The 26,187-nt window shown below is 35.8% G+C and overlaps 1 protein-coding gene across 13 annotated transcripts in view; it reads right to left on the reverse strand.

Annotated features, from left to right (window-relative positions):
* ARHGAP32 (Rho GTPase activating protein 32) overlaps positions 1-26,187 on the reverse strand; it is a 318,023-nt gene that overhangs the window by 50,470 nt on the left and 241,366 nt on the right. For 10 of the 13 annotated variants that reach the window (XM_055356379.2, XM_063693674.1, XM_031016043.3 and 7 more), the window contains one exon: positions 25,240-25,321. The exons of 1 other annotated variant lie outside the window; for it this stretch is intronic. In XM_055356379.2, coding sequence (XP_055212354.1) covers positions 25,240-25,321 — 82 coding nt within the window. Of the gene's footprint in view, positions 1-4,494; positions 4,673-7,955; positions 8,597-25,239; positions 25,322-26,187 lie in introns of those variants that run through there. 2 more of the 13 variants (XM_004052432.5, XM_055356383.2) reach the window with 2 other exon arrangements.

A 26,187-nucleotide genomic window follows, 5' to 3' on the forward strand; every position in this document is an offset into this window, starting at 1 on the left:
ACGTTTAGGAGGAAAATTGTTGGGTTATAGAATATGCTACTTTTCAACCATATTTCAACTTTGCTAAAATATTATCTAAAATGATTTATCAATATACACTCTAATTAGATGTATTTTTCAGTCCTCATTCTTCAAATCTTTGCTCTACTTAGCTCTGTCAAATTTCTGAAATTATATTTCACTTTAATATGCATTTCTGTGACTGCTAATCAGAATAGGCATTGTTTTCATATGTTTCATATGGCCATTCAGTTTTCTTCTTCAATGAAATAACTTTCATATCCTTGCCCATTTTTCTATTTTGTTGTCTTTTTCTTACTGATGAATAAGAATTCTTCACATAATACAGAAATGAATCCTTTACGTATTATAAAGACTGACTCCAAGTCTATGGTTTATCTTTTATTGCACAAATTTTTAAATGTCTTTAGGTACAGAAATCATTCTGTACTTCAAGAGATTTTCCTTATAAGTCATAAACATATTGCCCTATTTCTTCTAAAAACTTTTGCTTTTTCATGTTTTTTAGGGAGAGATATATACTTTTTTCCATATGTATAATCAACTATTCTGTCATCTTTAATTGAATAACCTTTTTATCACTGAATTGTAAGATTGATTCTATCTTACGTGAAAAATGCATATAGCATGTAAGACGTCTGTTTCTGAGTTCTCTCATTTCTCTCTAACAATACCTCACTTTCTTAATTTGTAAGTCTTAACTGGAAAGATGAGTCCCTTCATTCACTATTATTTTCTAAAACTGCCTTATTTTTAGCCATTTCCCATTTCACGTAAATTTTAGAATCAGCTTGTCAAATTAGAAGGAGAAAAAAAACTTTTTGGAATCTCATTGAAGCTGCACTGAATTATAGATTATTTTGGAGGACAGACTTCTTTATGATACTGAGCTTTCTTTTCCATGAACATAATAGATCTCTCCACTTATTTACAATTTGCTTATGTCCTTCAATAAATTTTTCGAATTTCCTTTCATAAAAGTCTTACGAACTTTTGTTATAGATAGTCTTAGGAACTTTATGACTTTCCTGATGCTATAAAATGGTGTTTTCTAAATTACATTTTCTAATCATTTATTATTGGTGTACAGAAATGCAATTAGCATGGTTGCAAAGGGTAGACTCAGGAGTCAGAGCTCTGGGGTTCCAATCTTGCCTCTGCAGCTCCTAACAGTATGATTATGGAGAAATATTTAAATTCTCAGTATTTCATTTTCCTCACCTATGAAAAAGTTTAGGCCAGGTGTGGTGGTTCATGCCTGTAATCCCAGCACTTTGGGAGGCCAAGGCGGGCAGATCACAAGGTCAGGAGTTCGAGACCAGCCTGGCCAACATGGCGAAACCCTGTCTCTACTAAAAATACAAAAATTAGCCGGGTGTGGTGGCGGCCGCCTGTAATCGCAGCTACTCAGCAGGCAGGAGAATCATTTGAACCTGGAGGCGGAGGCTGCAGCGAGCTGAGATCGTGCCATTGCACTCCAGCCTAGGTGACAAGAGCAAGACCCGGTCTCAAAAAAAAAAAAAAAAAGAAAAGAAAAAGAAAAAAAAAGTTTAGAATAACTACTGAACAGCATTATTGTGAGAATTAAATGAGTTAAAATTATAAAGCACTTAGTGCTAGACAGAAAAACTTAATAAATGTGCTATTGTTATTTTTGTATTATTTATCCTTTATTCAGCAACCTTGCTGAACTCTGTTATTATTTCTTAAAATTTGACTGTAGAATCATCTGGATTTATAAATCTGCAAATAACACACATTTGATTCTTCCCTTCTAATCCTTTTAATTCTTTTTGTCTAACTTCACTGGACCTCCAATAAATGTTTCTCTTGTTCCTGACTTTAAATAGATTATTTCTTATGTTTCACCATTAAGAATAAAATTCACTTGGGTTTTTTGGGTAGAAACCTTAAATATACAGAAATTACCTATCCCCAATTGCTAAGATATATAAAAGGAACAAGTGTTGACCTTTATCAAATGATTTCTCTCCATCTATTAAGCTGATATTTTAGTTTGTCTTGTTTAAGTTTTGAATGAGGTACACTAAATTTGTAACTACTTTCTTTTCTTGCTTCTGACTTTGTTTTTTATTATTATTTTTATTTATTTATTTATTACTATACTTGAAGTTCTGGGATACATGTGCAGAACGTGCAGAAGGCTTGCTTTTATGCTTCTATATTTTTAAATACTTTTATACTCCTACTTTCCTTGTATCCTTTGCAGTGACATAAATGAGTGCAATAGACTTGAAAAGGCAAGTGGCAATTTAAAAAAATAACAGCCTTAAGCCAGGGCAAAGTTCCATCTTAGCAACTGTAATAAATGTAAGAATACTGTAAACATATTAGATGTGAACTTCTAGTAAAGGAAGACAAACACAGAAGAACTGTATTGGGTGAAAGCACAGAGAAAGAATGGAAAAACTACAATAGGCATCAGCAAATACCTTAAATAGCAGCAAAGAAAAATGACATCGATTTACATTTAGAGTCTTAAGTAAGTAGTTGAAGTGAACTGTGTACTTAGTATTTTCAAATTTATTAAAAGGAATATTGCCAAGAGTTGTAAAACTAAACTTATCATTAGCAAGCATTGTTATATGACCCAAAAGGATCTTTAGGCAACTGAGAAAGTTTCTGAAAAACTTTAGTTCGCATTCATGTTGGGAAATATGTGATATGAATCTTACTCAGTCTATAGCCTTGAGTATATCAGTTAAATTAGTGTAAGCTTAACCAACAAAGCTTTTATTTACAAATAACTGGACTCAAATTAATCTGTGATTCACTAGAGTAATAACTCTACAAATCTTTTAAATAAAAATGTGTAGGTAGTTGGGCAAGATTTCAATATGCAATGTAAATATTAAAGGAACTGAACAAATACTTTTTCCAATAATACAGAAATATTACAAGTATTCTATAGAAAAATATACCCTTTTGAAACTTTTCCTTTTTATAACACAAGAAGACTTTAACATAAATAAGGCTTTCATATCATTATGACTAATGATAGAAGTTCTTTAAGCCAATGACTAAAAATACACATGAATAACTCTGACGATGTGTTTTTCCAGTTTTACAAAAAATATCATTCAAATCAGAGTAAAGGGGTTTCTTGCAAAGTAAACCCAACCAAGTTTTGTTTGATGGAATAAGGACATGCTGAAGAAATTCTGTCACTGACTATTCCTATCTCTGTGAATCTTCTGGTCTATTTTGTGATAGCTCTGCCCTCTCTCTGGCACCACCCACTGACCTGCTCCCAGTCCTACAAAGGCAGTGTGAAGGAAAAGGTAAATCCTAACCCAGATAGTCAACAAAAATTGAAGGAAAATCTAGATGCTACAGTAATACCATAATAATTATTGTATACATAATGATTATTGAGTGCTTACTATTTTACTGTGTGCCAGGGCTTTACATGTATTAACCAATTTAATCTGTTTGTATTAACATCACACTCAAAATAATTCACATTCAAAATATAAACAAGTCTCTAATCATCAGAATTACCTCCTTAAAAGTTGATATCAAAAGAACAGGTATGTTAAATAAATTCTAATTATCTCCCATCACATTCTGTGTAATAACTTAAATGCAATAAGTTATCAGAATTACAAAACTTTATTCCTTTCCTCTCTTCTATATATCTATTTCTAATTATCAAGATAATTTATTATTCATATTTCAATTCATTTTCTTTAGTTTATTCGGTAATATCCTATAATATCTAAATACACAGTTGTGTATGTGGTAAAAACATGTAGTAAGCATAAAATGTTAGCAATCCTATTTGAAGTTTTAAAAATACATCCTTGAACGAATGACCTAGTCATTGAAAGCTTTTATTGTTTTCCAATAATAAGACATATAGTCTAATTAAGGTCATCCATCCAATCATGACATTATTGGCTAAGGCATGTGCTAGTGAAAAAGTACCAGACCAAGAATGTGGAGATACAGTTTTAATCCCGATTCTGCCAATAACTCACTATAAGATTTTAGAAAAGGAAATTAAGCAGTTTAGACCTCAGATTAATAATATGAAAAATGAGAAGTTTAACCAGGCAATACGATTCTAGATTTTAATGAAAATACCTGAGAAATCATAAAGTATTCTGACAATGTATGAAGTGTCAATAGCATACAAAGCTCTAAAATCTATGAAACATACCTTTAGTTTAGGGAAATTTATCAGGAGAAAAAAAGACATCATTTAAAACGTCATTGGAGAACTTTGTCAAAAAAAATTAGGTTCTCTAAATCATCTTGGGAAAAGGCTGGTATAAAAATTTAAGATAAAAAAATCACTGTTAAAGGTTATTAAGCATATTAGGTTTAACACTTTTTAAATTAATTTTAATTATTTAGTTCCATGAATGCTTAGTAGTAATAAGGAGTCCTTACATAACTAATTTACATAACATGCTTATAACTGTTTCTTGGACTTGATGCTTGTACTACCTTTAACTGTTAAGGACATTCACAGTTGCTGGTCATGCCATATGGTATACTGTTGTTTACTTCTTTACTTGCTTGCAAGTCCTTGGTCAACAGTACAATGGTCACTTATAATATTCTTTGTATTAGAAAATGCCACATACTTTATAAAAATTATTTTTTGACATAGGTTTCAAGAGTTTACTGCAGTAAAAGAAAAATAAGGTAAATATCATCTGTAGGTTCTGAACTTCTGAAAACTTATAATCTATCAGGTTGATGCTCACAAAGCAAAATTCTCAGTGTCTCTCTAGGAACCACTTTTTAAAATCAGGAATATAACAGTTTTTCAGCCTTGGGCTTCATTCCCCACTCCTATCCCAAGTATATGTCAAAAAAATTTTTTAGATAAATTGAGTCTTCAATTTTAATGTACTACAAAGCTATTGTAGAGTAAGAAAGTACAGAATCACTTTTGATCAATATATCACAAACAACTTTGGAAGTAAGAGGAAAAAACACAGTTCTTTAACTGATGTATATAACATCTGCAAGGGCTGTCTCAGAAAAGCTATCTGGGACCGGATCAGGAATTAAATGAAACAGTTTGCTATCTGAACATTCCAACCTCAAAGGAATAAAACCAAGTATCTCAGAAATTCATATACATGCAAGGCTACATTTAAAATAGCACCACTAGTAATGGCTCTTGACTGAAAAATGGGAAAGCTACTAACAGTTATATAATTCAAACAGGGTTCCATCTAATTATGAGAGAAGAGTAGACATTTCAAAAGGCATTACTGACTGGAATGCAAATGAATAACATTAAGGGATCTAGAAAATAAATCTGTAGTAGATTTTAGAAAAGAGTCTTTTAGACACAGAAGAGGTAACAACAATTCACTGAGAGAAAGAGAGCAGAAAATGGACCACAAACTGCTTCTTCAGAATATCCAGCACAACTCATGTTGAATGGCATACCAATGGTTAACTAAAATATTGGGATATTTGAATAAAACTGTATCTCTTCTCCAGGGTTAAAGATGAAACCAAAGCAATACCACTATGCTGCTGCCCTTCCTAGAGGAGTACACAAACTGTTACAACACAGAACCTGCTCATGCTAGACCTTTAAAAATCATAGTTCCCTTGGGAAAATGGTCATATGGTTAAGATAAGACTATTATCATCTACATTACACACTGACTTTTCTAGAAGCTACAGATTTCAGTTATAAATATCAAAGAAGGTTCAAATTTAGATTATGTTATTTTAGGTTGATATAAATAAGTTACACCTTTTTCCTGCTAAAAGTGATACTAATTTTTATTTCGAAATTTAAATTACAAATTTAAAATAATAAATACGATTGGTTCTGTTTCTCGACTTGGTACAAAATCAAAGTAAGAAGTATTTTTAACTTGCTGACTTTACCACCTCAGTTATTATATAAGAGACTATGACTAATTTCATTTCTAAAAACAGAACAAAAGGAAGATTTGCATTTTACCAGAAGCAGGAGGAAAAAACATGAAGTAGATATAAATTCCTGACACTTAAAGTATTTTAAAATTGGAATGGGACATTATATACAGAATATAGATTTTAAAACCTGCTAAAAAATTTTAAATTGTCTGGGCTCTTATTTTTCCAGGATGAACTAGTACTACTTGATAAGAAGCTTAAAAGCTAGTACTATCTCAGGAGGACATGCTTGTATATTCTTACAAAAATTAAATATAACACACACAAATTCTTAGGAATTCAGGTACATCAAAGGTAACAGGCCCACCAAAATATACATTAGTTCTAGAAATTAGAAAACTTAGAACCTTAATTTTAATGGTGTAAAAACTCTCTTTTGAGATAAATTTTTGTCAGATTAAATTGTAATCACATGTACTTTAATGTCACAGTCCTCTGCACTTTATTAAGCTATGAAGTTTGGTGTGGAACTTTGATACTATCAGAGGTGGTTTTTGATTTTGTGGGTTTTGTTTTGTTTTGCAGGAAGTAGAGGGGAAAGGTTCTATATTTGGTGAGTATGGAACTGACAATGAGTTCTTGTTAAAGAAATAGGCTTTGGAATCAGACCAAAGGGTTATAATTCAGTCCCTAACCACTTTCCAATTGCAAGATCTTGAGCAAATTACCTATTTAAGTCTCAATTCTTTCACTCACAATGGAAATGACCCTAACAACAGCTCTCACTAAGGTTACTATGATGCTTACATGAAATGTATGTGCCAAACATTAAATTCTGTGACAATCAATAGGAGCTATTATTACTACTACAATTTCTTGTTACATTTGATCTGAAAACTTTAAAAACCCTGCGGTACAGGGCTAACCAGAAAACTGACTCAGCTTTCCAGAACCTGGAATCTGGCTATCTATCCTGGAATCAGGACTGAGAACATGGCATCACTTTCTAGTCCTTCCTCCTCTAATTTTCTTAAATATAAACTTAACCTAAGACATTTTAGATTTCTATCTTCCACTAAATGCCATATAGCATTCTTTTTTAAAAAAAGAAATCATAGTTCAAACCATTATTATATGAGCAGTAGATGCTTTTTTAAAAAGCTGACTACGAAAATGAGCTCTAAATTCTGAAATTCCCCCATTTATGGTTTTAAAAATTAAAATATTGCTATCATTTAAGCACTAGTGCAACAATCCTGGAAAGAAAAATGTTCAACCTCTGTTAAGAAGTTGAACACACTAATCAGCCCTACTAAGGGCTGATTTGTGATTCAGAGAAAATTCTGGTCTCTATGTTATTTTAATGAAAGGGATTTATTACCGAGGTCTAAAGAAACACCATATACATATGGAATACCACCTTAGTGGTAAAATCTCTGAGATTTAATACAAAATATTTTATGGATGGAGATGGTTATCCTTACCAATGCCAGTACCAATGAGGGGGGGAAGAACCATACTTGAAGGGAAAAGGCCAGAAAGGTTACTTCTTCGTGCAAACTTGAGGAGCCTCTTTACACAGTCTACCAAATTATTTTAAGTGTATTAGCACTGCCCATTTCCATTAATCAATAATTGAAATATTATTAACCCACCAGGAAAAAAATTAAAAATATGATATAAGCTGGCTGCTTAAGAAATAAAGGCAGGTTCTTTTAATCATAAAAACTTTTATTATATTAAACTAATGTATAGAAAACAAGAAATAAGCTGATTGGAAATAGGAGAAAAAAAGATATTTCTTGAAACCAACTGGGAAAATAACATCTGTGTTGTACAATCAGCAAAACCTACTTCAAAAAGTATAAACTTTTTGACAAACATGACAAATACTAATGTTCAACTGCTGAATTTCTAGATAATTAAATAATTAACCATTTACCAAAGAGAGCAACCAAGGTAACATGTGCCCAAATATAATCTAAAAATAGTTTCAGTGAAAAATTCTGAATGTTGCTTGAGTCAAATATTTAAATGACTGATTGAGATCTCCTTACCTCTTGTTGTGGTACAAGTTTTAAGATCAATACTTAAAATTATTCCAAATGACTATATTTAGCAGTAGATTCATCAGGATACAACAGCTCTGTGTTCCGTACAAGAGTGTAGAAAATAAATCATAATCCAACTGGTTCCAACCTCACCACCACAGGTTAACTTCAAGTTAGGTCCCACATCACTGCCAGGTTCCAGCTGTTTGCAGGACCCCCTGCAGCAGCAGTTTTCTTGGCCCTGTTTTCAGTCCAGTCGTGGAGCCCAGCAAGCCAGCAAGTGTGTGGGAGAGCTCTGCCTCCAGGAGCTTAATCCTCCTCTCTCAGCACATACTGCTTTGCAACACCACAGAAACGCCCCAGCCTAAACTCACACTTGCAGAACAGGCTTCACCAGAAGAGCTCCACCCATCAACCCCACACAGGTGAGCACTTCCTGCTCAGAAAACACCAGTATGAAATTGATATTAAATTATGTCTTTTCTCTTTTTAAAAGTTAATTGCTTTTCAGTTGTTTGCTAAGTAGGTGGGAGACAGTGTATCCAACAAAAATGATAGCACTTTAGGCTCCTTTAAAATAAGAAAAGTAATTGATCAAGTAGGAAGTACTGCCAGTAAAAGGCTGAATCACTAAAACAACAGGATAGGCTGAGAAAACAAATCTTTTAATATCTTTGCTGATACTGAGCTAAGATTGTTATTCCACTAACACATTTCTTTAAGTATCAACTTACACAGTCTCTGTGTGAAAAATTCTAAGACAATATCTCATGCAATTATTACGGAAAAAAATAAAAAAGGTTTCTTCAGAATGGGAAATCCAGAATTAAACAAGTTTTCCCAAGTACAACCTTCACCTTCATACACTACACAGATGTTAAATATGTAACTCTCCTTCACCCATGGAGTCCCAAGGTCCTTCTTTTCCTCTACCAGAGACATTCATTAGCAAAAGTGAAAATCTTTGGCAACTATTATCAAACTGACAATCAATCTCAATTCGTGACTTTTTAAAGCTTTAAAGATTCTTATTAGTTATTTGCATAAATACAATATAAATACTGAGATTCAATACTTCTACTAAATAATAATACTGAACTGTGTTAACCCAATTATGTATTTATTGAAGAAACAAATGAATCGGAAAATATTTACATATTTTCCATTCCAATGACTTTTTGCTAATATTAATGTAAATTCTACCCTCAGGTATTTTTTAATTTACAAAATAATGTTATAGCACTTACTATGTGCCAGACACAATTCTAGGAATTTAAAAACATTATTTATCCTAATCTAATGAAGGCAGTTCTATTATTATCTCATCTTACAGATGAGGAGACTAAGGCAGAGAGATGAAGCAATTTGCCAAGGTCCCATAACAGTAACTGGCAAGAGATGAGATATCCAGGGAGGATTCATCATGCACCATTCCAAAATCTTCTGCTGTTGATTGAATTTATTCTATCCTTCCTCTTTGAACATAGCTCTGAACATAGAATTGTTGATAAATGGTAGTCCACAATAAAAAACAATAAATTTATGTGATTTTAAAATAAGAAAGATCATAGAGAATTCCAGTATGTGGCAGGAACAAAACATTTTGATCTTTACCAATGGAACATCTGTATATTATTGAATTTAGCTGAATAGGAAACAAGGCTCTTAAAATTTACTCCTATTGGAGAAGGCAAAGCCACTCTTCTTTTCTTTAATTTTAAATGAATAACATCCCTCCCTCCCAACCTCTTCCTTAGTACTAAAGACAGCAAGGGAGGGCAAGGGAAAGACAAAAGAGAGAGAGGAAGAAAAAAGAGAAAGAAGAGAAGGAGGGACGAGGGAAGAGAGTGAGAAAAAAGAAAGTACATATTTTTACTGTAGAAAAGCCATTTGGGAATACTTAGAACAATCTGTAAGCCCCATATATTACTTAACTTATAAACATCCATGTTTATGTTATGTAATATATATGTTAATATATATTATTTTATCATATTATATATAACATATTAACTAATATGTTATATATTACTTATATATTTAAGTAATATATGTTATATATTACTTGACATATATTTAAGTAATACATGTTATATATTACTGACATATATTTAAGTAATATATGTTATATATTACTGACATATATATTTAAGTAATATACGTTATACATTACTTGACATATATATTTAAGTAATACATGTTATACATTACTTGAAATATATATTTAAGTAATACATGTTATACATTACTTGACATATATATTTAAGTAATACATGTTATACATTACTTGACATATATATTTAAGTAATATATGTTATATATTACTTAACATATAAACATTGATAGGAATAACTATATTCCACAATCATTGGCCTGTGTGTGGGAGATTAATGATGATAATTCTCATCTGAAACCCAAAAAGCTGTACTCTAATGCCATATAAAAATACATGGTAAGAAAAAAGAGTGCTGCCAAAGCTGGTGAATTTGGAGTAAGGTCTGCATCTAGTTAACCGTATTGTGACCATGTTGTTTCCTGGTTTTGATAATGTACTACTATATAGTTATGTTCCAACTGGGAGAAATTGAGTGATGAATCCAGGGGATCTCTCTGTACTATTTTTGCAACTTCCTCTGAGATCAATTATTTCAAAATAAAAAGTCAAAAAATATAATGGACTGAAAAGATGCTGTGCCATTTAGTGACTGTGTAGGAGAGGTCACTTGCTTTTCTCTCATATTTAACAAAATGTTTGGTGGCTATCCCCCTATTTTGGACTAGGATGTATCTTTGCATGGGTGGGAGAGGCAAAAAGAGAATTCACTGGAAAAGGAATGGCTTTATTCTAATCATTCTATCATAAAAACTACTTGAGTGGGGCTGGGCACAGTGGCTCACATTTGTAATCCCAGCACTTTGGGAGGCCGAGGCAGGAGGATCACAAGGTCAGGAGTTTGAGACCAGCCTGGCCAATATGGTGAAACCCTGTCTCTACTAAAAATAAAAAATTAGCCGGGCATGGTGGCGCATGCCTGTAATCTCAGCTACTCAGGAGGCTGAGGCAGGAGAATTGCTTGAACCTGGGAGGCGGAGGTTGCAGTGAGCCAAGTAGTGCCATTGCACTCCAGCCTGGGCAACAGAGTGAGACTCCATCTTAAAAAAAAAAAAAAAAAAGGGCAGGTGCAGTGGGTCACACCTGTAACACCAGCACTTTGGGAGGCCGAGGAGGGCAGATCACGAAGTCAGGAGATCGAGACCATCCTGGCTAACACAGTGAAACCCCATTTCTACTAAAAATACAAAAAATTAGCCAGGAATGGTGGCGGGTGCCTGTAGTCCCAGCTACTCCGTAGGCTGAGGCAGGAGAATCTCTTGAACCCGGGAGACGGAGCTTGCAGTGAGCCGAGATCATGCCACTGCACTCCAGCCTGGGCAACAGAGCAAGACTCTGCCTCAAAAAAAAAAAAAAAAAATTACCTGGATGATTCAATCCCTTCACAGTATGTCTGCAAATTCTGCCAGCTCCATGGCCAAAATATATCCAGAAGCAGATCACTTCTCATCACTTACACAGCTACCATACTGGTCTAAGTCACCATCGTCTCTCACCCGGCTCATTTCAACAGCCACTGCCAGCCCCTCTTCTTCTACCTATCTCTGCCTTTCCCCTTAACACAGCAAGCAAAGTGATCCTCTTAACAAGAACCAAACAAAAACTGCTCAAAGTCTTCTACTGCCTACCCAACTAATTCTGAATAAAAGCCAAAACCCCTACGGTGACACCCAGGCCCCAGAGACGATCTGATCCCTGTCCCCTCTTGACCTCATCTCATGTCTTCACCCACTGCTCTAGCCAACCTGGCCTTCCTCCTGACCCTTTACCAAGTCTGACACACATTCAACTCGGTATCATTACACCTGCTGTTCCGTCTTTGGAAAGCTCTTCCTCCAGATTACATGCAGATCTCCCCTCCTCATCTCCTTCAGGTCTTTGTTCAAAAGTAGGCTTCTAATGAGCCATTCCCGGACCACCCTACCCTCCCTTGAAAATTATAACCCCACATAAGCCACTTCTCAGCATTTCCTAGTCTTGGCATCCCTTTCTCAGGTTTATTTCTCTTCATAGCCCTTATCTATCATACTATATTATTTATTTATTTACTGCTCTCCTTCTAGTCACACGTGAATACAAACACCAAAATGGTGGAATTTCTGTCTGGTGTGTTCACTGTTTTAGCCATAGCACTTAGTATGCACTCAATAAATTCTTGGTCAATTAATGAATGAATATTGGAAATGGCCAAAAGCGGAAAAGCCTCTTTACTCAGGGCAAGAAAAAGACTGATTAGGCGGCTACTCCCAGCACTGACTAAAGGGCATATGGGTTTAGGAAACATTTTTGGTAACTATAATGAAAACTGTTCATGCTTATAATTACCAATCAAGAACTGTTTTGGAGCATCCATATAAAAGACGCAAATTATAATAAAATACAACATCTGCCAACAAACAAAACCACGCAGGTGGGGAAAAAAGACACATAGAAAGTGAAGTATCGAACTCAAAAATTTTTTGAGAGAAATGAATGTGAACTCAGGTGAGCTGAATGCAAATTCAAGTTTGTCAAAGAGTGGCCTAGGGAACCTTCACACAAAAAAATGGTAAGCCAGTCACAGGCGAGGGAAGGGGGAAGCCCAGAGTATCTTGGGAAGAGAGTAAGGAAACACATTAGTGAAGCTGAATATAGGTAAGAAATGGGGGGAAAAAATGGCTGCAAAGATAAGTTAGTTCCACTATTTGTGAAACACCTTAAATTCTACACTGAAAATTTTGTATCTAATTCTGGCATAGAGGGAGGAATTCACCCAAATATTCTGAAGATAAGAGTTACACGATGAAAGCTGTACTCCAAAATTTTAATTTGATAGTAAATGGATGGATTAATTCAACAGGCATTCGTTGTGTAACCACTACACACACAGCCTGGGGAGGAGATGAAGATGAATGACATGTTTGTCACTTATGAAGAAAGTACAATTTAGTGAATATGTGAAATAACTGCTATTAAATTTGCACTAGTGGACTAGTGCTGGAGAGGAGATGGGATTAGGGAGAGGTGGGTCAGGGAAGCTTTCATGGAAGAAGTGGATTCTGGCCTGAGTCTTGAAATATAAGGAAGATTTCAACTGGCCAAAATGGGGAAGGCATTTCAGGGTGTAGGAACAGCAGGAGCAAAGTGAAAGCTATGAAGCCACATGCCATGTTCAGAAAACACAAGGAGATTCCAGTCAAGTACACAAGGAGAAATACTATACTAAGAAAATGGAAAAGAATGACTGGAAATGCTACAATATAAGAGAGTTTGGGGATATTTTTTATGCATAGTGAGGAAAAATTAAAAGATTTTTTTAAATTAAAGTGGCATTAGGAAGGGACGATGACTGAAAACAAAATTAGCAAATTAAGTAGGTTCCTATAAGCAATTCTCTTTAACCTCAATTCAGCCCATCTTTTGCCCTAATTTCTGTTCTGTTTATATAGGCCTTATAAAAATGTAAACACATTTTACTTACTCCTATTGTAGTAAAAGCAAAAGGAATTAAATTTTTGTTTTGACAGAGAGAACAAAAATCTTTATGTCTATTCAAGGTTCTACAGTGGGCAGAATTCTGGGTTTTGTATTAACTAACTGCACACAAGTTAGTTAACCCATGTCAAGTGCATGGCACAGGGCCTGGTGCACAGTCAGGGATATGTAAGTGCTGGCTGTGATTACTATTAGGTGTCAGGAGATTTCAGTAAATCCTAGTTGTGAAGCCTCAGGCAAGTGTCTTAAGCTTCCAGTTGCTCCATTTGTTAAAAAAGGGTAGGGGCCGGGCGCGGTGGCTCACGCCTGTAATCCCAGCACTTTGGGAGGCCAAGACGGGTGGATCATGAGGTCAGGAGATCAAGATCATCCTGGCTAACACGGTGAAACCCCGTCTCTACTAAAAATACAAAAAATTAGCTGGCCGTGGTGGCGGGCGCCTGTAGTCCCAGCTACTTGGGAAGCTGAGGCAGGAGAATGGCGTGAACCCAGGAGGCGGAGCTTGCAGTGAGCCGAGATCGCACCACTGCACTCCAGCCTGGGGGACAGAGGGAGACTCCGTCTCAAAAAAAAAAAAAAAAAGGGTAGGAAGGGGAGGGGATGGAAATACATTCCCTATCCCTAGCAAGCTCACAGGATTGTGACCAGATTCATGTCGTTTAAACAATGGAAATGTAAGTATTCATAAACCCTAAAGCACTTTATAAATACATGGTATTATAAATTTTCTGTTTTCCCCTGATACAGAGTGAGAAAATATTATCTTGATCTATCCTTTGCAATGTATTTGGGGAGAAAGCTTCCCAAGGCACTTTAGCATTTTAGTACTCCTTTGACTCTTACATCAGTGCCTCTGAAGGTAGGGATTTTAACAATCTGATTCTTAACACACTTAAGCATTTGTTCAATGTGAAGCATATTCATATTCGGTGCAACACTCCAAACAGAGTAAGTAAAAACCTGGACCTCTTTTAGTTGACATATAAATGTGTGGTCACTTCTTACTAAAGTGACATGCAAAGAAACATGGCTACAAAAGAGCAAAAAGTGTTGGAAACTGAAAAAAGAAAGAAAATAGAAACAATCCAGTAGCAAGCAAGTGAAAATCTAGAACAAAACAACTGGAATTAGGTAATACTGAAAGTAAAATAACATAAAAAGCAAGATACTAGAGGACTGGTTTCCTGAAACAACACTACAAATAAAAGCCCGGCTGCTCCAGAGTTACTGAGTTATCTCAATTGATTGTACCCATGTCAGTTACAGATCTATTTCCCTGTTCTACTCTTTTCTGTCTTCTCACACATGCACTTAACTAGTCTTAAAGAAAAAAAAAAGGTCTCAGCTTTAATGTATCTGTTAACAAAAAAAAAGTTATCTTCAAATAAAACAGAAATTTGTGATGCAAATTCTTAGACCATTCAAAGAAGCTCCTTCCCCCACCATGGTTCTGTGAAAACTACTGTAATGAATTTGTTTCATTCATATACTGTGATATAGTTTAGATATTTGTCCCCATTCAAATCTCATGTTCAATTGTAATCCCCAATGCTGGAGGTGGGGCCTAGCAGGAGGTATTTTGGTCACAGGGGCAGATCCCTCATGGCTTGGAGCTGTCCTTGCATAGTGAATACTCGTGAGATCTGGTTGTATAAGTATGTGGTACTCTCTGCCACTCTCTCTTGCTCCTACTCCTGCCACATGAGGTGCCTGCTCACACTTCGCTTTCCACCATAAGTAAAAGCTCCCTGAGGCCTTTCTAGAAGCCGAGCAGATGCCAGTGCCATGCTTCCTGTACAGCCTGCAGAACTGTGAGCCAATTAAACCTCTTTTCTTTATAAATTACCCAGTCTCAGGTATTTCTTTACAGCAACGCTAGAATAGACTAACACAACTGTGATTACCTTGGCATGTAGATTTATATCAATAAATAGTATCTTAAATAAGTATCTATATAAATTAAATATAGTTTCTGATACTCATGAATTTAAATAACATAGTAAATAAACACAAATCAATAAATAACAGTTGACATTCACTAAGTATCCAGGGGTCTTAAGTACCTTATCCATAATCTTTGAAATAATAATCTTGCCTCACTTTTCAGATATGGAAATTGAAAATCAGAGAGGCCAAATGATGTATACCCAGACAATAAAATGTGGCATAGGGACTGAACCCAAGGTTGCCTGAGCTTTTGTCCCTTTAACCCTGCTGCTTTTCACACAGGTATATAAATTTAACACCTGCATTAAATCTAGTGTCACTAGTGTCCATTTTATGGGGTAGATGCATTAAGAAGGATCTTAGAAATTACCTGTTTGGGCAGGGTAGAGTTAACAGGAGATTACAATCTATTTCTTCATATTCTACAAAATAATACATGCTCATTGGGATATGGACAGGAGAAAGGGAAACACTGGGTAGAAGAGGGTGGTCCCTGGCAAGGGCCACACTCTCAAGCCTGGACCTATGACCCAAAGTGAGAACATGCATTCCTGTTTCCCACCCCTACAATTGTTGCCTCTTCCAAAACCACCTTGGCCTGACCCACTCCTTATCCTGTGCCCATAAAAACCCCAGGCCCTGCCAGCAGAGCGGTAGAGCTGTAGAGCAGCAGAGAAGAAGAGAAGCAGCTGACATTTGAGAGAAGCAGCCTGACTTCAGAGGGAAGGCTCGACGGCAGGACTTCAGAGGAGAGTTCAGCTGGGCATGGCCAAACTCCAGGGGAGGACCACCTTTCCACTCCATCCCCTTTCCAGCTCCCCATCCCTCTGAGAGCCACTTCTACCGCTCAATAAAATCCTCCACGTTCACCACCCTTCAATTCATTTGCCCATCCTGATTCTTCCTGGACCCCAGACAAGGACTTGGATACAGGTGCAAGAGGCTGTCACACTGACCCTCCACTGAGTTAACATTTAAGCCACCCATGGATGGCAAAGGTAAAAGAGCACACTGTAACACATGCCCTCTGGGGCGCCAAGGGTCGTGGGTAATTTCTAGATGCTGCCATGGGCCTGCACAGAGTTCTGCTCCTACCAGTTGCCCAGAGGTGCTCATCCCGGCCTCTGCACCCACTCACCTGCATGCTCCCCCTGAGCTTTGAATCCTGCAAAGGGGCCAAGGGAACTATCCCATTTCAATTATAAAAAAATTAAATAATACACAAGCAAATGGAGAAAAAATGAAATGTTTCTTACTGTCTCCATAATCCCATTCCCCTTTCCAGTTACGTACATAGCCTTCTAGATCCTCTTTCTATGAATTTATAATGGGATTTTACTGTTCTGTGATTTGCCTTTTCATTTAACAATATATCAGAGAAAAAGTTCCCTGGTTTAGTACATAGGCTTCTACTTACTTTGTGGTGGATGCAAAGTATTTTACAGTATAAAAGTACCAAAAGTATTTTTTGAAAATATGATTTCCAACATTTGTGTATTAAAGCAACACTGCAAAGAATATTAATCTGTATGGGAAAAATATTTTTTAAAAATGCAAAGTGACCAATTCAAAAATAGCAAGAGACTTAAATAGGCATTAATCCAAAGAAAATATACAATGGGCAATAAGCACACAAAAAGATGCTCAACATCATGACATTTCCGTATAATTCCCACCTGGATCAACAGAACATTACCAGTACTCCAGAATCCTCTCTCCTGCCCATCCCAATCACTGACCTTCTCTTTCCTCTCCAAAGGTAACTGCTATCTTAATTTCTAATACCACAGAGCAGTCTTGAACTCTTAGGATTTTGAACTCTCTACATGTATACATGAAACTTTACAGTGTAAGTGTGTATATCAGGACTTTCAATACTATTTTTTGTGAGATTCAATCATGTTGTTGCAAATAGTTTTAACTCATTCATTTTTACTGGTGTAGGGGAATTTACTGTACATATCTTCATTTATTCATTCCACCATGTATACACCCATAAGTTTTGCCAGTTTTTAACAAATGGAAATAAAGCTGTTATCAACATTTCTATGCATGTGTCTTAGTCTGTGTACATGAATCTCTATATACATCTAAAAGTGGAACTGCTGGGTTACAACTGTGTATCAACTTCAATAGATAATGCCAATGATTGTCCCAAATTAATACTCCAACCATCAGCATATGAGAATTCCTATTAATCTATATTCTTGCCAACCTTAGATATCGTTACCCTTAAATTTTAATTATTCTGGTTAAGTATGTACTGTAGAGTCAATAAGGCTTCGATCTGCATTTTCCTAAAGACTCTTTACAACTCCTTTGTCAGATACGCATTCTGCAAATATCTTCCCACACTGTGATTTGCCCTTTCACTGTCTTAAGGGCATATTATGATAAAGTTCTTCCTTTTAATTGTTTAATTATTAATCTTTTCAGTTATAATTATACTATGTCTAAAGCCAAGGTCATGAAGATATTCTATAGTATTATCTTCTAAAAGTTTTATTGTTTCGTCTTTCACATACAGATTTGTAATTCTCCTGGAATGGATTTTTGTGTATGGGGTTAAATAAGGATCAGGCTTCTCTTTTTTTATATTCAGATGTCCAGTTGACTCAGTACTCTTTATTGAAATGACTGTTCTTTTGAAACTGCCCTCCAATGCCACCTTTGTCATAAATCAAGTATCTACACAGACACAGGTTTGTTTCTGGACTCTATTCTGTTCCATTGATCTATTGGTCTATCTGTACATCTATACCAACGTCGTAATTAGTGAAGCTTTCACAATATATCTTGACATCTATTACAGTAAGTTTCCCACTTTTTTGTTCTTCTAAATCGTCTTTGGTATTCTTGGCTCTGTATTTCCATATACATTTTAGAATCAGTCACCAATTTCTACATAGATTCCAACTCAAAGCTTGGGGCATTTTTCAGCAACTCTGTCTTGATGGGTTCTGACCTCCAATTTTTGTTCCCCTAGCACTATGATGACCTCCTCTACTCCATCAGCAGATATCCAAGGGGAATAATGTCTCCATATGCAGGGGTCACTCTTCAGATTCCCTTCTGTTTCATCTTATCACAATAATTGCTTACAGTTTTATTAACTCTCTAATGCTTCAAAGATATGTTTTTATACTTCTGTCAAAATTTTTTAACTGTCCTCAGAGGGAAGGTTGCCTAAATCACTAGTCTTCTATTTCCAGAAGTTAATGCCTCAAAATAAGCTCTGCTTGCTTTTCTTCTCTGTTCTCCATTTCTCCCACTCTTTCCCTCTTCTCTCTTCTATCCCCCACCCTTCCTCTTTCTTTCTTTCTGGTGGAAAAGGTGGATGATGCAAAAAGATGGGGAATTCCAGCATAGCAATTATTGTAAAAAGACAATTTAGCTTTATGCGAGAAAAGAGAAACACGAGAATTGAAGAATGTGTTAGGTGGGCTTAAGAGAAGACTGACTACACATAGCAGAGTGAAGAATCACTGAACTTGATGATAGGACGATAGAAAGTATCCAAACTGAAAAAAAAAAAAGAGAGAGAGAAAAAGAAAACAGGAGATCGCGCCACTGCACTCCAGCCTGGGAGACAGAGTGAGACTGTCTCAAAAAAAAGAAAAAGAAGAAAAAGAAAACAGAGTAAAAAAAAAAAAAAAGAGAAAAAACAGAGTCTGAGATCTGTGAGACAATATCAAATAATGTAACTGATATGTAAAGGCAAGGAGAAAGAGAATTCGGAAAAAGAAGTATCTGAAAAGAGAATAGCTATGAACATAAAGCCTTCAAGAAAAGTGTCAGTAAATAGCTCCTCAGTGACTTGCAAGCAAAACAAACACAAAGAAAAACATGTGCTTCCCCTTCCACCTTTCCCCACCTACACCTCATCTTCCACCATATCATGCCCTATGGTGACTGAATAAAATGACAATTTCTTCTAGACAAGCTTCCACCTTTTTTGTTTCCTCTCCTCTCTCTCTCTCTCTCTCTCTCTCTCTCTCTCTCTCTCTCTCTCTAACTCTTACTTCTTTTTCCTAAGGTACCATGGATACTTTCTATCTTGGTCAGGATATGGTGATTAATTTTATTTCTGTACACACAAATAATTGAACATATTAAGAACATTTAAGAACAGATTCAAAGAGAATATTTTTCCTATGTTACCCTTGTTGTGTAATAGTATAGGGAATTTGAAATTTTCAGTCTCAAACTATAGCTGTATCTTTCAGATTTGGCATCTAACAGTGACAGATGGCAATGTTAAAAATAAATAGAACATTCAAGTTGTTTATACCATAGGCAAAGACAGTTTTAAAGTGTGAAACAAGCCCAAGGCTGACAGAATTCACATCATCCTTTTCAAAATGTATTAAGAATGTACATTTTGGCTGGGCACAGTGGCTCATGCCTGTAATCCCAGCACTTTGGGAAGCCAAGGCAAGCGGATCACTTGAGGTCAGGAGTTCGAGACCAGGTGGTCAACATGAAACCTCACCTCTACTAAAAATATAAAAATTAGCAGGGCGTGGCGGCATGTGTCTGTAATCCCAGCTACTCAGGAGGCAGAGGCAGGAGAATTGCTTGAACCTGGAAGGCAGAGGTTGCAGTGAGCCGAGATCACGCCACCACACTCCAGCCTGGGTGACAGAGCAAGACTCCATCAAAAAAAGAAAAAAAAAGCACATTTCCTTATACCAACTCTGCAATGCTGCTCACAGAAGACAAAATACTAGCTTTTGAAGGTACGCTAGGTTTTTCTTGGTCATTCTTAATTTAGAAATAACAATGCTATGCAGGTCTACAAATACAAACCTGTTTTCCAGAACTATCAACTGGTTAACTTTCCCAATGCTAAATGGTTCTGGAGGTTATCCCTACTTGAAGTGTCACTTCTCCATTCAAAACATGAGAATGGGCCAGGCACGGTGGCTCACACCTGTAATCCCAGCACTTTGGGAGGCTGAGGTGGGTGGATCACCTGAGGTCAGGAGTTTGAGACCAGCCTGACCAACATGGAGAAAACCCGTTTCTATGAAAAATACAAAAAATTAGCCGGGCATGGTGGCATATGCCTGTAATCCCAGCTACTTGGGAGGCTGAGGCAGGAGAATCGCTTGAACCTGGGAGGCAGAGGTTGCAGTGAGCTGAGATCGCGCCATTGCACTCCAACCTGGGCAACCAGAGCGAAACTCCGTCTCAAAAAAAAAAAAAAAAAAAAGACAGAAAGCACTTGATTGATACTAATACAGTTTTAATGCCAATATTAGGCTAAGTTTTAAAAACTCAATTTATAGTACATCTGAATCAATACTATCAAAGATGAGACATAATAACTAATATAAGTTAAGCTTACACCACAGAAAGATGGATAAAAATATGTGCAGGAAATTAAATGTTTGATGTTGAATTTTAGTAACTTCAAAATAATGACCATAAAAACCCATTATAATCTCAATAGATGAATAAAAGCCTTTGGAAAAATTCCTACACTCTTTTAAACACTTAACACACAAGAAACAGAAGGGAACTTTCTCAACCCTGATAAAGGACATCTATGAAACCCCCACAGCTAATATCCTACTTAATGGTAAAAGACTAGATGATTTCCCCTAAAATCAGGAACAAGACACGGATGCTTGCACTTGAGATTTATATTCAATATTGTATTAGAGGTTCTCACAAGGACCACTGGGCAAGAACAATAAAAAGACATCCAGATTGGAAGGGAAGAAGTAAAAAGTGGCTACTGTAGATACCATAATCTTGTATATAGAAAATCCCAAGGAATCCACTATGAAACTATTAGAACTAATAAACAGTTCCGCAAGGCTTCAAGATATAACATCAACATACAAAAATTATATTCCTATGGACTTGCCATGAACAATAAGAAAATGAAATGTTAAAATTCCCGGTACAATAGCATTAAAAAGAATTGAATATATTTATAAAGAAATTCAACAAAAGATATATAAAACTTATACTCTGAAAACTACAAAATACTGAAATAAATTAAAGAATGTCTAGACTGACTGGGCCTAGTGGCTCATGCCTATAATCCCAGCACTTTTGGAGGCTCATGCGGGAGGATCACTTAAGGCCAGGAGTTCAGGACCAGCCTATGCAACATAGTGAGACATTGCTACAAAAAACTAACAAATTATCCTGGCACAGTGGCACATGCCTGTAGTACTAGCTACTCAGGAGGCTGAGGTGGAAAGATGTCTTGAGCCCAGGAGTTTGAGGACTTGTGAACTATGACCACACCATCGCACTCCAGCCTGGGCAACAAAGCAAGACACTGTCTCTAAAGAAAAAAAATTAAAAATACAAAAGAATATCTAAATAAATGAAAAACATCTCTTGTTCAGGGATTAGAAGACTTAATACTGTTAATAATATTTCCCGAGTTGATCTACAGGTTCAATATATTCTCTGTCAGAATCCCATCCTACTCTGTAGAAACTGACAAGCTGATTCTAAAGCCATAAAGAATTACAAGGGGCCCAGAAAAGCCAAATCAACCCTTAAAAAGAAGAAAAAAGTAGGAAGACTTACACTTCCCCACTGCAAAACTTACTACAAAACAACAGTAATGAAAACAGGGTACTACTGGCATAAGAAAACACATATAGAGGCTGGGCACGGTGGCTCATGCCTGTAATCTCAGCACTTTGGGAGGCCGAGGTGGGCGGATCACGATGTCAGGAGTTTAAGACCAGCCTGGCCAACATGATGAAACCCCGTCTCTATCAAAAATATAAAAATTAGCCAGGTGTGGTGGCACACACCTGTAATCCCAGCTACTCGGGAGGCTGAGGCAAGAGAATTGCTTGAACTCAGGAGGCGGAGGTTGCAGTGAGCCGAGATCGCACCACTGCACTCCAACCTGGGTGACAGAGCAAGACTCCGCCTCAAAAAAACAAACAAAAAAAGGCATATAAATCAATGGAAGAAAACTGGAAATCCAGGAATAAATCTAGGGTCAACTGTGTCTAGGGTCAATTGATTTTTCCAAGGGTATCAAAGTAATTCAACAGGAAAGAAATAATCTTTTCAACAAACAGTGCTAGAACAATTGGATAACCTCATGAAGTTGGACCCCTGCCTCATCACCATACACACAAATTAACTTTAAAAAATGGGTCATAGACTAATATGCAACATCTAAAACTATAAACCTCTCAGAAGAAAACACAGGAGTAAATCATGACTGCGGGTTAGCCAAAGCCTTCTTAAATAAGGAATCAAAAGCATAGATGACAAAAGAAACATCAAAAGTAAAAACTTGTATGCATCAATGGATACTACCAAAGAAAGTCAAAGACAAACCACAAAACAGGTGAAAATATTTGTAAATCATTATTATCTGGTAAAGAATTTGTATCTAGAATATATGAGCAACATTTACAACTCACTAAAAAAAACACAAATAATCCAATTAAAAACTGGGCAAAAGTGGGAGGTTGAGGTGGGAGGATCACTTGAAACCAGGAGTTTGAGACCAATCTGGGCAACAAAGCAAGACCTCATCTCTACAAAAAATTTAAAAATTAGCTGGGCACAGCAGCGTGCACCTGTAATGTCAGTCATTCAGCAGGCTGAGTCAGAAGGATCATTTGAGGCCTGGAGTTGAGGGCTGCAGTGAGCTATGATCACAACACTGCACTGCAGCCTGTGGTGACAAAGAAAGACCCTGTCTCGAAAAAAAAAAAAAAAAAGAAAGAAAAAGGAAAAGAAAAAAGAAAAAAGAATAAGCAAAGGATATGAATAGATACCCTCCAAAGAAGATGAACACATAACCAATAAGCACATATAAAATGACTAAACATTATTAGCCAAAAACAAAATGCAAGTCAAATCCACAGTGAGATACTACTTCACAATTAAGAAGGCAATAATCAAAAAAATCCAAATAAAAACAAGTGTTGACAAGGATATGGAGCAACTGGAAGTCTCATACACTGCTGGTGGACCTGCAAAATGGTACAGTTACACCAATGGTGCAGCTGGCAGTTCTTCAAAGATTAAATATAGTTACCATATGACCCAGCAATCCCACACCTGGACATATACCCAAGGGAAATTAAAACACATCCACATGTAATATTGTACATGAATATTCAGAGAAGCCAAAAATGCAAACAACTCCAAATGAATAAACAAATAAAATGTGGCATATGCATACAATGAAATGTTATCCAGCTATTTAAAAAGAAGGAATTAAAACAGAAGTACTGATACATGCTACTGCACAGGTGAATCTTGAAAACACTATGCTAAGTAAAAGAAGCCCATCACAAAAGACCACACATTATATGATTCCATTTATACAAAATGTCCAGAATAGGGAAATCAATAAAGACAGAAAGTAGACAAGTGGTTGTTTAGGGCTGGGAGCAGTATGAGGGGAGCAGTGTCCGCCAATGGATATGGGATTTCTTCATGAAGTAATGAAGGTGTTCTAAAATTAACTGTGGTGATGGCTGCACAACCCTGTTACACAATTTAAAGGGTAAATTGCATGATATGCGAATTTTATCTTAATAAAGCTGAGTTTTCAAAATGTTAAGTTTAAAATAACACCATATTTTTAAAAAGAATGAAATCTACAGTTACTAATGAAGATTTACCGAACAAGCACCCACTTAGGAGCTTTTTAAAAAAGTTTACCCAAGAAGGATAAAATTGCTTCAAAAAGAACTGAGAATCCTGACTCAAGTAGAACTGCAGAAAACACTGTTTTGAAGCATTTTCTCTACTGAACAATAAAGTTAGTCTAAAATAAACAAATTCCAATGAGAGAAATGGGAATAATGACTCCCTAGTCTCCTGTGAAGAAATAAGCTTTGAAAGGTATTATTAACCTTTACTTAAATACTATTAGCAAAGATTGTTGGATGTAAGCTTTGGGAGCAGAAGTGGGAAAATACCAAAAGAGTAAAGAATAACTGTTTTTTTTTTTTCTTAACTCTTACATACAGGTCCTAAAACTAGAAAATACTATCATAAGGTAAACAGTTCAAATTAATTCTGAGGCCCAGAAATTTTTTCTTCTCCTTTTATTGGGAGGTGGGAAAGGACAGAAGAAATGTAATATAGCTAGGAAAAATAAGTTGGATGACTCCCTCTTCTCTCCAAAGCTTTTTAGACTTTGTTTGAATTTTTTTTTAATTGACATCATCAAAAAGTTTCAGATGAGGCATTCTGTTGAATCTTCCCAAAACTAAATCACCTCAATAAACACTGAAATTCACATTTTCTTGATTTGTATCCCCTTCAACAATGCTTTATTTGTAATATATTCTAGATATTTATGCAGCACTGTAAGTATACTGTATAAGTAATAAGAAATGCTGTTTAAAATAGTTTTGATGTTCATATGCCCTGTTAAAATATACTTACTTTTCATTTATTAATTTTCAGTTAATCCTACAATTTCTGTGTTAGTTCTTTAAACCTATCTTTTAAATCATTTTATTCATTAAGTTACAATGCTATTATGCAACTATAAAAGTAAATAATGACAAAGCTTAATGGAGCAATTGCCTAAAAATTTGAGTGCATGTAAACCTTTTCAAAATGATCAACAGAGATATAAGAATACATTTAAAAATCAAAACCATATAAAATTAAGAATGTAATTATTATGCCAATAAATGCAAAACTAGCAAAACAAGCTAAATACTTGACTGACAGAAAATCTGTGTCTTCAAGCAGTTGATAAAATAACTACACTAGTGAAAAAAATGTACTCACCTGGTTTTGGCACTGAGTTGGTCACTGACTGGGGAACTTTTTGGTTAATTAACTCAACACAGTGTCCAGGGAAGAGTCCCACCTGATGAAAAGCAACAAAGAAAGGATTCTAAACCAGCAAACAGACCAATTATGTGAACACTGCCAACTGAATTCCAGTAATGTATTCTACAATCCCTCCCAAATGATTCTATTATTCCAAGACTCTAAATAACAGATGATGCCAGTTACACAAACAAATAATAAAACAATCTGTTGCTATGAGTACATAAAGCTATCTGTTTTATTTGTCCAAATATCTAAGTCTGCTTTTTTCCTTTTAGTTTTTAATTTCCCAATCTTTTTTTACATGAATTAAAATATCTAGTCTGACAATGAGCTACGCATGCAAGTAGGTAAAATTTTATAATTTAATAATGCGCTTTACTGAAATCTCAATCCAGTTATGTTGATACCTCTGTTGCCAACTTATGTTTATTGACTTCTCTATGGGTTTTTTAAATCAACACTAAGCCACAACTCAAACTTTTTGTGAATTTTCTCTTCACTCTCTCCCAGGTTTCATGAAAAAAAAAAAAGACACGACTAAAATAAATGTGTAAAATAATCTCTCATTTAAAATCCTGGTATTCACTGCTTTTAAAAACTAGCAGCACATGGATAAGAGGGAAAGTAAGAGAGAAGAAAACAGCCAATCTCAGCAGTGTCAACAGACTCTGGCTTTGAGGAACACACCACAGTGACCTAGTAGCAGAACCACAGGCATTGCTTTTGGCATTGTAACAAGCCGTATTAGGAAAATGCTGAGTTCCAGATCATCCAGAGATACTGTATAGCCAAAAGGATAAATACCGAGATAAACAGCCTGGAAACAAAAGCAAAGAGGAAATCTTTATCAATATTTATAGATGTTTCCTTAGATAAAAATATAAATGGGCTGCCATGCAG

The sequence above is a fragment of the Gorilla gorilla genome, chromosome 9 (assembly GCF_029281585.2).
Source record: "Gorilla gorilla gorilla isolate KB3781 chromosome 9, NHGRI_mGorGor1-v2.1_pri, whole genome shotgun sequence".
Taxonomy (NCBI): domain Eukaryota; kingdom Metazoa; phylum Chordata; class Mammalia; order Primates; family Hominidae; genus Gorilla; species Gorilla gorilla.